Genomic DNA, 13,794 nt, shown 5'->3' with positions numbered 1-13,794 from the left:
CATTATAAGTTCAGACCGGGTTATCAGATCAGGTCATTTTTTGACATCTCTAGAGGTAGCTTAGAATTGTTCAATCTTCGCATTTTAGGACCATGAAAAATGTCATTCCTTGCGTAGCTAAAGGACCCACGCACCATAGTTCCTCCGTTTTCGTTTTACTTTGTTTGCGGGACACCCCTGGTTTTTATCAATAAAAAAGAATAATATCATGCAAATGAAGAAATATCAAACTATTATTTCATGGGATAGAAGCATAGAACCAAATTGACAACTTGATCAAGACCTAAAGCCAAAAAGAGAAGTTTTACCCCCTTTTTTCTTCTAGATTCTTCCTCATAAAAGCTAAAGAACCTTATTCTCTTTGCCTCAAAAGTTTTTTGTTTTTGAACATTATTTTTTATTCTGCTTGTTGGTTGATACTTATGTTTAGCTAGAATAATATACTACCGTAACTCTTCTCTTTCTTGTGTTCTCTTACAAAATCTCTTCAACTTTGTGAAACTTTTTCATATTTTTGGGGTGTTTTAGCAGAGGAAACTAAAGTAGAGTCTTAAAGATGGGGGCGACACTGTCGAGGTTAGTAAGGATGATGTTTGCAAAGAAAGAGATGAGAATTCTAATGGTGGGTCTTGATGCTGCTGGCAAAACCACAATCTTATACAAGCTTAAACTTGGTGAAGTTGTCACAACCATCCCTACTATTGGTATGTAGCAAAGTACTATTTTTAATACAGAATGTCAACTATCTTAGTAAAAGTTTTTTCACCCGTGCATATGCATACGCTTGTAAGATCGAGCTAGTCGGCCACGAGCAGGGTGCCTGCTCGACTCCACTCGAAAACTCAAAAATTGATAGAGTATAAAATTATTTTTGGGACTCCAACTATTAGTTTAAGCTTTTAGTTGAGTTGGTTCTTTGACAAAAATCATGTCGTTAAGTCTTTTCTCTACTCGTGCTTGTTAAAAATTTTGGCAGCTCTACTCAAGCTCGGTTTGCTCGACTCAAGCTCGATTTGCTTGATTAACTCAACTCAGATGCTCGATTTGCTCGCTAGCTCAAGTCGATTAGATAATGTAAAATTAGATTTAGATAGATTTCCTTTATTATTCTTTTAAAGGAAAAACATTAGACTTACCACAAAAATTACCAAACATAAAAAATATTCAAGGTTCCTCCATTTGAACATTTTAAACAAACTTAGGTTCCCTTTCATTGAACTTCAACAAGTAAAAGCATTCGATTTAAACCTCACATTTTCGTCTCATTTTGTAGTAAAAAATTATTAAAAGAAACGATTTAATTTTAATATAAAAATAGACTTAATCATTAAATGGATTAAACTAATCAGCGAAAGAAATTAACCTAATCACTATCGAGCTAATTCTCTTTTTAATATTAGACTTACTGTTACCTAATTTTAATTTAAAAGTAGGTCGTCTCCTACAAAATAAACTCTTTTGTAGTACTACATTGAAGTTGTAGATCTCATAACTTGAACAACAGAAGCTAAATATTCTAGGATCAAGTGGAAAGAGAGAAACAACAACAACAAGAAACAAAAATCACTCCCAGCTTGAATTGAAGATCCCAAAATCAGGATTTCAATCAAGTTTTCATCCGGTTTCTTGAGAATGTATAATTACTCCATTTGGTTAATCTTACTAGAGCAAGGGTGCAAACGTGGGAATTAAGTTTTTGTCGCAATTAATGAGGTTTCACACCTTCGAGCTTAATATAAAATGGGAAGTATATGTTACTAATACATAATTTTGATCGTTAATATCTCTAATAATCTATTTGTAAAAATTATAAAAAGTTGAAATCTTGTAACACAACTCACATGGTATAGTTTGTATTATATATTAGTCACAATTTGCGGCAAAAGTAACGACAAGTGGAAAAGTTAGAACATTGCAAATAAAAAAAAAAACAAAGGAAGTATGAGATAAATCCAATTGAGAATAATAGAAGAAGTTGATATCATAAGAGGTAGGAGTATTCAGTCTACTTACAATTCCAAATAAAGCTTCATACTAAAATCAAGTGGCAATAGTAGGAGTAGCTCTTCTAGTTTATGATGTGGTACTTCTTCTCCTCTTTTTCCAATGTGAGACAACTCATATGTGCACAACAAACATGAGATTCAACAAGTGTTTTATATTCAACACAAAGAAATTCTATGGATTAGTATAATTAAACAATAAACTCAACTTCGATGAATTATTATAGGTTGATGTTACTAGAGACCGGAAAGCCAACATATTATCTTACCTTACACTCTTTTTTTGCGAAAAACTACCTTATTTATAAAATTTAGTACAAAACTACCTTTATTACGTTATTGTTTGTTGACCACTACCTACAAACTTTTTCCGGCATTGACGGTAGTTTTTCGGTGAGTAAAACCCATGTGCAAGTCGTGTAACTTGTTATTTTTCTTATTTTATTCTCTTTCTATTTTGTCTAAAATCCATGTATATCCTTAGTTAGGTAAGGAGATATAGTGTTTGTTTAGAAAAGGGAGGGAAAAATAGAAGGGGGAACAAAATAAGGAAAATAACAAGTCACGTGATCTGTGCATGGGTTTCACTCACAGGAAAACTACAATCAACATCAAGATAAAGTTTTTAGATAGTGGGTCAACAAACATAACATAATAAAGGTAGTTTTGTACAAAATTTTGTAAATAAAGTAATTTCTCGCAAAAAAGAGCGTAAGTAAGGTAGTAATAAACAAAAAAAATCCAAACTAATATGTAAGCTATGCTTTGAAGAACTTGACTGATTGTTGTGTTGTCTGTTATTGAATCAGGGTTTAATGTAGAAACTGTGGAGTACAAAAATGTCAGCTTCACCGTTTGGGATGTTGGTGGACAAGACAAGGTATCCATTTTTTTTTCTCATACATGAACTTTCTTCAATGTTTTCTCTTTATAGAATTGATTATATAGTAGATGACGACTCAATTTCTTAATCTTTAAAATGATCATGGTTACATATGAATAAACAAAAAATGTTATTGAAAAATTAGTATTTGTTTTTGTTGTCAAATTCTGAATTTATGATAAGGGATTTAGTCTGAGATCATGGAATGGAAATAGTCTTAGCTTACATGGCCTTTCCAATTAGGCTACTAAACATCCACGCGCACTCAAATTCAACATGATTATCAAATTTATCTATTCATTATTCAACTACATCCTACAACTACAACATATAACTCTAATAGAGTATATGTGAAGATTCTCTTACCTAAATACAATTATCAGCTTAGCCCGGACAATACGGAGGCCCTATGCTAATATTGAAAAATAGGTCCCTTGAAAGTAACCCAAATAACAAACATGCATCACACCGAGCTTCTCTCTTCAAAAAGATAGTTTCAAGTCTTTTATGTTTAAAGAAACTTTTTTTTTTTCAATTTAGATATCCTTTGAAAGTGAGACCCTATTCCATGTCCCACTTTAAACATGTTAAGGGCCGGGACTAACAATTATGTAAAATACGCAATTAGTCTCCCTCCGTTTTCCTAAGTTTATAGTACATAATTCGAGTTTTATAAGTTTGACCACTTGTATAATGAATGGGTTAAACTTAAGAAATCAGGAGTAGTATTAATCAAATCTTCACCAGAATTGGAGAAAAGGCAATCTTATACACAATTGTGTGTCAAAAGGTAGTTTTTATTGACAATTTTCCTTGGACAATACAAAAACAGATCAGGCCTTTGTGGAGACACTACTTCCAGAACACTCAAGGTCTTATCTTCGTAATAGACAGTAATGACAGAGAAAGAATCATAGAAGCCAGAGATGAGCTCCACAGGATGCTAAGTGAGGTATGTTTTCAAACTTATGTTTATCTAATTAAAGATAATCCATCATTTGTGTACTTGGCCTTGTCCAAATTGTTTGAGTTACATATATAGCCTGTTATCAGTTTTTGTGACTCCTTTTGTTCTGCTCGTATGGGCGAAGCCGCTGAGATACCCATGCTTAGAAGTGGGCATGGGCCGGGCCGGCACGATCTGGGGTCGGGCCGACACGATTTGGGCCCGGCCCGTTGTCTGCTATGTGGGCCGCGGGCCTATCACGGTCAAGAAATTTTATTTTCCAGCCCGCACCGGCACGAGCCCGGGGGCCAAACGCTCCTTTCCTTTGTTTTTTACCCTAAAAATGTCAAAAATACAACATAAAACATGGGCCGGCCCGCGGACAATTTTTTAAATTTTCAAACCCGGCCCACCACTCATGGGCCTAGACCCGACCCGACCTGCCATTTACTCAAGCTCGCAGGCCAAGCCCGTGACTAGGCCCGGCCCATGCCCACCTCTACTGGCCATGCTTTAGATGCGGTCAGGCCCATGCATCCATGTTTTACATTATGATCCAAAATAAGTTGTCTCAAGTGGGTTTTCTATCTTTTGATGAAAGGATGAGCTGAGGGATGCAACTCTTTTAGTCTTTGCTAACAAGCAAGACCTTCCAAATGCAATGCCTGTTGCTGAGATCACGGATAAACTTGGCATCCATTCCCTTCGTCAACGCCGCTGGTAATTCTTTCTAACATTTGCTATGCTAATGCATTGACTACTGCCTTCATTCTATGTTATCTGACAGCTTACTTAACTCTTTATATTCCATTTCATCTGCCTAAAGAATGCAAAGAAGTCTACAACATACTGACATATACTTCACATTAGTAATGAATGTGAACTCTGTTATATAAACAACCTCTGAGGTTTTTGAAGAATGCATGAGGTACCCGTGTTTAGTTAATGTAGTTTATGTCCATCAGTCCTTAATAAGTAATAAACTTACGTATGTTTGGTTAGATGTCATAAATGGTGCTAATGGTAATGCATTATAGTGTAAATTTATAGAGGAAATCCCACATCATTACCCATGGTAATGCTACTTGATCTCAAAACATCCATTTTCTACCTAAAATCTCATTATTATACATTACCACTTGGGAAGGTGGTATTGGGTGGTAATGGAAATTTATAAAGGAAAACACATATTTTGTGATTAAGTTTCATTATCATGGTCATTGACATGAGAACTTATTTACAAATTTGCACTGAAATACATTACCCATTACCACCATTTATAACCACTAACCAAACGGGCCAATAAGGGTACACAGTGTTTAATTTTAAAACACGAGGGTACCTCATACATTCTTCGAAGCCTCAGGAGTACATATTTGAATCCCAAGAAATAGGATTTCCTTGACAAATTAAAAGGTTCTTAATGTTAAGTCAAATTGCCTTCAATAATATAAATTGAATATATGGATGATACAGGTATATACAGTCTGCATGTGCTACCTCTGGTGAAGGGCTCTATGAAGGTCTAGATTGGCTTTCAAGCAATATATCTAGCAAGGCAAGATAATTTGGCCACAAAATTTTCATGTGTTAATTCTGAATTTGTCAACCATAAGTGTTTTGCTGATTACAATGATCTTCCTTAATTATGTGAGTGCAGCCATAAATTTATGATGAACAGCCTGCAAGCAAGAAAGTTGGAGCATTGTAGCTGATGCTGAAGTTTGTTAAACTTTCTTTCAGAAAGTGAGTGTTGAGAACTAGAAACTTGGAGTGTTCTTTAATCTCAAAATCATGTAGCTTTAATTGACACTCGGACTGTTAATAATTAACATAGTACTTGAAACTTCATGTGCAAAAACCTTATTATGAAATATTACATGTAAAACAGTGAAGCACCAAGCTGAGCCTCAGTATTCTGAGATTGCCTGGTAAAGTATGGATTTTGCTTGTAAAAAAGTGACCTTAATTTTGGATGTACCTTAGTATGGCAAATAGAATGATGCCAACTTTTTTATTTTTTATTTTATAAGAAAGGAGCATTCACAAAAGATTAAGGTTCCAATACAGTACTAACATGAGAAATGGGATTCCCATGATAACTAGCATTAGAAGAAACTAAACAGTTGTCTCTTTCGATAACATAAATATTCATACAAATCAGGGAGGGTTATACAAAATACAAATGGTGTTTAAGCCATCTCTTCTCCCTTTTTGCTTCTTTAGCTATTGCATCCGCTAATGAATTCAGCGCTCTGCCTTCATTAATTAAGGTGACGTCTTGCAGTTCTTGGATTAACACCCTGCATTTGTTAGACAAACTAGACAAATTAGTAGGCAAATTACTCTGTTGCTTTATTTGCTTCCACGCTAACTAATAATTCGTGGCTATTGTGACATTTCTCCAACCTTTGTCTTTTATCCACTGCAAAGCCATAACTATGGTCTTAATTTCTGCTTCCGTAGCATCAAAAGCATAGGTTGTAAAGTAGAAACCTTCAACCCATGAACTCATATTATCCCTACAAATTGCTGCTAAGGTTGCCTCTTCATAAGTGTAAGTGAAAGTTGTGTCTTGCGTCAGTGTTAAATTTGAGAGAAATAGGAGGAGAGGGGGACCAACGGGGAAGGAGAGACTACCTTAGTATGATTATGACAATAGAACCATTCGATAGCGGCCCAACATAGATTTTTAATAAGGAAAATTGAAATAGCACCGTTGCCAACTTTTTTTATACTTAAGATGCGTTCTTTTCAACTGAAGTCATATAAATTTAACTTATCACCCCCGATTGGATGTAATCAGCCCTAAATTTACCTGGTTCCTTGCGTAGCCTCTGTCCACCCACCTCCTCAACTCCTGGGCTCCCTTCCTATGTGGAAAAAGGCCATCCTTATTTTTGTTATAATTGGGTTGCTATTATAGTTGTTGACTTGTTGGCCCAAGAATTAGAAGTTTCCAAGTTGACTTTTGGGAACTCATCACGTGAAGTGACAGAGAGTAACCAAAGGATCTACAACATTTGTAGCAAATCAAGTGTGAAATGAACAACAGGCTGCAGGTTGTTTGTGCAACCCCTGCTTAGTGCTTACGTTTTTCACCACACGGTCTCACATACACATAGTACCTCCGATCAAAAGTGGTTCATGCTCCGATTTGGCTGAAATTTTGCAGCTTCTTTGTGACTGATAGAGTATAAAGCTCCTGTACTTTTTCTCCTCTTTCTCCAATATGAGACAACTCACATGTCCACGACATACATGAAATTCAACAGAGACATCTAGGTGCTTCAATACCAACGACGCGGTTAGTGTTTTGTGCTCCAGTTAGTAAGATATCGCTGCATCTCCAAACTCTTGTGAGTGGTGATATCTTTCACTTTGTCTCCTTCTCTTTTACCTCAATATTATGTTTGTCTTGGATGTAATAATCTGTTTTGCTTTTCTACTAAGGATTGTTCCTACTTGTTTTAAACTTGTTATGATTCATGATGAAGTAATAAATTAATGGTAATGTATAATGTATTGTAGTTTCAACTGAAAGAAATTGTTAGCTAGCTTCAAGTACTTTTTTTTTTTTGGCAAAGGCGTTGACCGAATTGATGAGACTTTTTTCTTTTTTAATCTTTTATGTTCTAATCTTTCTAATGACTAGTCCATACTCCATAACATATGACTCTGCTTAGGTTGGAGAATTCAGAATCTCCTATTGGTTGAATGATGTAATAATGTAAGCCATGTAGTCGTGCATTACTTAATACTTTCTTCGTTTTTTTATACATGCTACATAGAGAAAATGAGGGGTCTTTAAGAAAGGTAGAGAAAAAGAAAATAGGAGACCAAACCATTACTTTTTAAACAAAAAAACATTTGTTAAGGAAATAGTATGAGTCTTTTAAAGAAGAAAGTCGGAAAACACTAACTTTTTAATAGTATTTTAAAATTTTTATGGTATGTAACATCTATTGACTATCATGACATTTTCATTAAAGAAAATGTAGCATATATTAAAAAAACAGAGGAAGGGTCTGTTCTCCCCAACTTATTTTCAGTTCAATTCAGTTCAGATCAGTTCAGTTCAGACCAGTTCAGTTTAGCTTTTGACAATACTTTTACTCTCACATATCACTATTCATTTCAGTTCAGTTCAGTTCAGATCAGTTCAGTTCAACTGTTTTATGCCGAAGAGAACAGGCCCGAAGTACGAGTCTCCTCAAATGCATTTTCCTATTTCTATCAACCAAACAAACAAAATATAATGAAGGTTCCAATACATATACACAAATTTGCCTTCTATTTAGAGTAGTATGTTTTGGGTTAAACCGTAGTATGTTTAAGAACTTTATCATATGTTTTGGGTTAAACCATCATATTATATACAAAAATTTGCCTTCTATTTAGAGTGTTGGTAGAGACTTTTAGCAGTGAGGTATTAGTTTCTGCTAGATCTCATATACTCTTTTTCAGATTTTTTTGTGTTAGAATTAATACTTGAAGGGTTGAATCAGCTGAAGTAGAGGGAACAAATCAAAACAAAAGTCTGAAAGATGGGGGCAACGTTGTCGAAGCTAGTGAGGATGCTGTTAGGAAAGAAAGAGATGTCAATAGTGATGGTTGGTCTTGGTGCTGCTGGGAAAACTACCATGCTTTACAAGCTCAAGCTTGATGAAGTTGTTACTACTACCCCTACTGTTGGTGTGGTTCTGTGTTGATCTCATTTTCATCACTCTTCTTTGATTTCTCCCTTCTTACAACTTTGCATTACTTAACATGTGCCTGAAATTAGTAGTACATCACTCCTCGAACCTTTCAACTCCACGCGCAATATTTAAGGTTGAACTTTGATCGTTAAAACTGTTACGTTAATTAATGGGCAATAACCTACAATTGACTATAATTATTTGAATTTGTTCACGTGTTCTTATGATAGGAACTTTGTCTATGCAATAGCCAATACTCCCTCTGTTTCAAAATATAAGGCACGCTCGATTTTTGAGGTCAAACTTTGACCGTTAATTACTCTTAATTTACGTGGATAAAAAATTTTAAAAATTAATGTTATTATAGTATTTTTCCATGACAAATCCAACAATATAATTTCTATAATTTTTATTTATCATATTATGAGAGATATTTGTAGTTAAAGCAAATTTTCGTAAAGCGTGAATCTCTTATATTTTGAAACAGAGAGAGTATTATATTAAGCCACAATAATTTAATTTGTTCTGGTTTTGTCTCACAAACAGGGTTTAATATGGAAACTTTGGAGTACAAAAATGTTCGCTTCACTGTGTGGGATATTGGTGGCCAAAGCCAAGTCAGGGTACTCCTAACTCCCTTTTTTTTCTCATATTAGAATTTGACACAAACCTAACACTATGCAAAAATGACCGCAATATACATGTCTATCATTTACTCATTTTTGATGGAATTAGATAATTTCATCAGATTCGAACTTTAAGATTATAATGAACTAAAGTTAGATGATTCTTGACATTGCCTATGATTCTTTGTGAAACAAAGATGGCTATTGTGTATTTGGATTAATTGAGAATCAATCTTAATAGAACTTGCATTTGAATAATTTCACCACAGATAACCTAATTCATGTCATGATTTTACCAAATCGAAAATCCATCTAATAAAAAGATAATGAATATTAAATTTTCACAAATTTATAGCTCAAATGACTTATAACTAACTTGGATCAAATTCATTGTTATTTATTGACGACCTATGGATATATTTTTTTTTTGGATAACACAAAAACAGATCAGGCCTTTGTGGAAGCACTATTTCTGTAACACCCAAGGCCTTGTCTTCGTAGTCGACAGTAATGAGAGGGAAAGAATCACGGAAGCCAGAGACGAGCTTCATCTGCTGCTAAATCAGGTATATTTTAAAAAATACATTATTAATAAATTACTATTACTAGCGAGTAAATGGATTCAACAATAATGTTATTACAATTCGAGATATTAATCATGCAAAAACTAGGGGAAATTACTAATACTTAGATGATTACATCTATCTAATCAGAAATAGTCCATTCCTTGTTATCATTATTAAGCTGGGCTCATTATCTACTAAGCCCCAAAATTCACTAATGTAAACGCATTTCTTCAACTTTTATGGACTTTTATCCCCATCATGTTTTACATTACGAACCATAAATATCTCAATTCGGGTTTATATCTTTCGCTGAAGGATGAACTGAAGGATGCAGCTGTCTTAGTGTTCGCCAACAAACAAGACATTTCTAATGCAATGCCTGTTGATGAGATAATTGATAAACTTGACCTCCACTCCATTCACCAGAATCGCTGGTATTTCTAACATTTTGTTAACTATTATGTGTTAAGGTTTGGTCAAGTTGTGTTGTGTTCTCATTCATCATCAAAAGTATTTATACAATTTAGAGTTCTAACCCCTCCCCCCTCAAGTTGGAGCGTGCAAATTGCGAACGCTCAACTTGGACAAAAAATTCAAATTGAGTCCTACGAATTGTTTTAGTAAAAATATCTGCCAACTGAAATTTAGTAGGAACATATGATGGACTCACTAATCCTTCAGTCACAGCATCACGAACAAAATGACAGTCAACCTCGATATGTTTAGTATGTTCATGAAACAACGGATTTTTTGCAATATATAACGCAGATTGACTGTCACAATATAATTTCACTCCTGTATAGTGGCGGATCTTAACTAACTATTCAACAGGGGCCGAGTTGATAAAATAAAATTTTAGTGTAAAATTTTAAATGATGAATAAAAACATTAATACACAACAAAATATTGATATACTATTATTTATGGCTACAAAGAGCTTGTAGCTAATGTAATAAATCAAAATCTCAAATGTGTAATTTTTAAGAAATTGTTTCAATTTATTTGTTTGACCATTATGAAAAGTTCAAAAAATTGAGTAATTTTTTAGGAAATTGAAGGTATAGCTCATTAGCAAGTAAATAAATTACTCCAGTTAAAAAAAATTAAATAAATTACCAAATTGATTTCTTAAGTCACAAAAAAAGAGATATAATTATATTTTATGATGGTTAGGAATGAGTTTGAGGAAATAAGAAGTACTATTATAGTTAAATAAAAATAGAAAGTTTTTTTAGAAAAGAAGAATAAAAGATAGTACAATCAATGAATTTTTTTCTTCTAAATTAGGCAAATTGATATAAGCCAAAGATAAAGGGGAAGAAGAAAGAAATAAGTAAAAAAGAAAGAAGGAAAAGAAAAAAGAAAAAAAGAGAAGCATTTAAAATGAAGAAAAACAAATAAATCCAAATGTGTTGATGCAAGGTTTGAACTTGCAACAGAGGCCGAGTTGATAAAATAAAAGTTTTAGTGTAAAATTTTAAATGATGAATAAAAACATTAATACACAACAAAATATTGATATACTATTATTTATGGCTACAAAGAGCTTGTAGCTAATGTAATAAATCAAAATCTCAAAGGTGCAATTTTTAAGAAATTGTTTCAATTTATTTGTTTGACCATTATGAAAAGTTCAAAAAATTGAGTAATTTTTTTAGAAATTGAAGGTAAGGAAAAAAGAGAAGCATTTAAAATGAAGAAAAACAAATAAATCCAAATGTGTTGATGCTAGGTTTGAACTTACAACCTCTAGAGGTCAAACTTCTTTTTACACCTTGCTTCAAAGCCACTGTGCCATGGTTTATTTAGTGACATAAATTACACTTTACTTAATTTATCTTATACATTTATGGGGGCCAAGCCCCCACCCGCCCCAACCAAAATCCGCCTCTGTCCCTGTAGGATGCTGAACTCCAAGATCACCTAGTAGTTGCTTCAACCACTTTAATTCACAAACTATAGCAGTCATAGAACGATATTCTGCAGACGATCGAAACATTGTAGGCTGCTTCTTAGTCTTCCAGGAAACAACCATATATAAACCACCCACTCAGGGATCTCCGGATAATAGGACAACTAGCCCAATCAGAATCACACCACCAAGGCGAAGATCACTATCAGAGAGAAATAATATTCCCTGTCCTGGATTTATCTTTAGATATCTAGCCACTCTCAGAGCGGCCTCCCAATGAACAACTTTAAGAGCGTGCATAAACTATGACAAAATATGAACAGAATATGCAACATCAAGTCTAATAACAATAAGGTAAATCAACCAGCTCATCAATCAACCGGCCTCCTAAAAGTTATGTTTTTGTAGAAATTTATTGATTTAAATGATAATAATGCAGGTATATACAGGCTACTTGTGCCACCTCCGGTGAAGGGGTCTATGAAGGTCTAGATTGGCTAATAACCAACAACATATCTGAAATTTAGGTAAGAAATATGTCTTCGATTTCCTATGGCAAGAAAGAACAATAATCATTTTGCTAATACATTGATCTTCCTAGATTGTGATTTTGCAGATATGAATAGCATTATATCTTCAAGTGTTGCTGATCTAAGAAATATACATGATTATTAAGCTCCGCTAGATTGTTTGACCATATTATGTGTTGAAAAGATAATGTAAATTTGTAATATGGAGTTCATTTCAAATTCCTCAGTGTGTTGAGTGTGTTTAGGGTGACTGATAATGAATAATGCTTGTAAGATATATGGTTATGTTTGGGGACGCATTTCAGGTGACTTAAATGATAAGGTGCTACAATGTTAAGTCACCTTATATTATTAGTGGTGTTTGGTGGAGGAACTTAAATAAAATTTAAGTCCAAAATTTGACTGAAATTGCACAGATTTACGAAACAGTAGCAGAACAACAATTTCTTCCACTTTCTTGACTACGCTAACAAGGTGCTCATGGAACAAGGATATGTGGCATCAAATGTGGTCACAAATTTCACAATGGGGACGAGTTAGTAAGGAAAGCAAATCCGGACCTAATTAAGTAAGGAGAAGAGAAGACAGATTGTTTACAGTTTATTGGGTATTAGGAAAGACAACAAGCTTTCATGGGGTTCTCAAACTAAACCTGCAAACGAAGTGGGTGTGCATAAATCTACAATTAACATATTATTCAAAAAAGCATAACAAGCATTAGAAAATGGAGAATCAATTGATGTCAGTACCGATAGAAAATGGAGCCATGGAGGTGTAGGAGGAAGCCAATATATGAAAACAGTGAGGAGCGGCTTGAGTCTTGCCCCCTTCACCTAAGGGGAACGGTGAGGGGATATGCTGATTACATGAAATGCTCTCATATACACATATGGAGGCTCATATATAAAAGAGGGTCTTTTGAGAGCACATACAAGTGCAAATCACCCACATGTTCATGAGCGAAACAAACTGGAGAGAATGAAGTGGGTTTCATCTATCCCACGTCATTCCAGCAACAACCACAGAAAAAGTCATATTTGTGGACATGAACCACACAATACACATTGATGAGAAGTAGTTCTACCTTAACCCAGGAACAAGAAGATTTTTACATGCTGTCAAAAGAAAAGTGATGATCATGGGTGTTTCATCTAGGCCTTTGTATGATAATGAGGGTCATATGATACATGATGGAAAATTTGGCGTATTTCCTTTTGTTGTCAAAGAAAAGAAGCAGGTACAGACCAGCAGGCACATGGAAAATAAAACTCATTACCAACATCAACAAGGTTGTAATAACTAGATACATGTTGGTTAGCAAAGTACACCCTTTTATCAGGGAGAAACGACCAACAAGTATGTCAAAGAATATATACATTCAACAGGACAATGCAAAGCCTCGTATCATAATTACAATGATCAAGCATTAAAGGAAGTAGCCACACGAGATGGTTTCAACATGGCGTGGAAGAGGATGAAGAGAGAGAATATAAAAACTTAATTAATATGGACACTGAGGTAAAACTTTAATAAACAAAGGGAGTTTAATATGCTCGCTACACACTCCATCTATTCCTACGTGTTCTTAACCTTTGCTTTTCCACAATTTTTCATACACGTTTTCAACC

General features: G+C 34.3%; 1 protein-coding gene across 1 annotated transcript; it reads left to right on the top strand.

The window, feature by feature from the left end:
• The first annotated feature begins 225 nt into the window (after positions 1-225).
• On the top strand, positions 226-12,574 carry LOC109135299 (uncharacterized). The gene is made up of 11 exons (XM_048647250.2): positions 226-704; positions 2,813-2,883; positions 3,719-3,838; positions 4,434-4,552; positions 5,309-5,390; positions 8,380-8,527; positions 9,079-9,155; positions 9,605-9,724; positions 10,040-10,158; positions 12,076-12,163; positions 12,238-12,574. Exons 1-10 carry the CDS (start codon positions 557-559, stop codon positions 12,161-12,163), a joined length of 1,092 nt encoding a protein of 363 aa, XP_048503207.1. The 5' UTR covers positions 226-556; the 3' UTR covers positions 12,238-12,574.
• The last annotated feature ends 1,220 nt before the right edge of the window (positions 12,575-13,794 follow it).

This window comes from Beta vulgaris, chromosome 6 (assembly GCF_026745355.1).
Source record: "Beta vulgaris subsp. vulgaris cultivar EL10 chromosome 6, EL10.2, whole genome shotgun sequence".
Taxonomy (NCBI): Eukaryota; Viridiplantae; Streptophyta; class Magnoliopsida; order Caryophyllales; family Amaranthaceae; genus Beta; species Beta vulgaris.
This window is presented reverse-complemented; position numbering and strand designations above follow the sequence as displayed.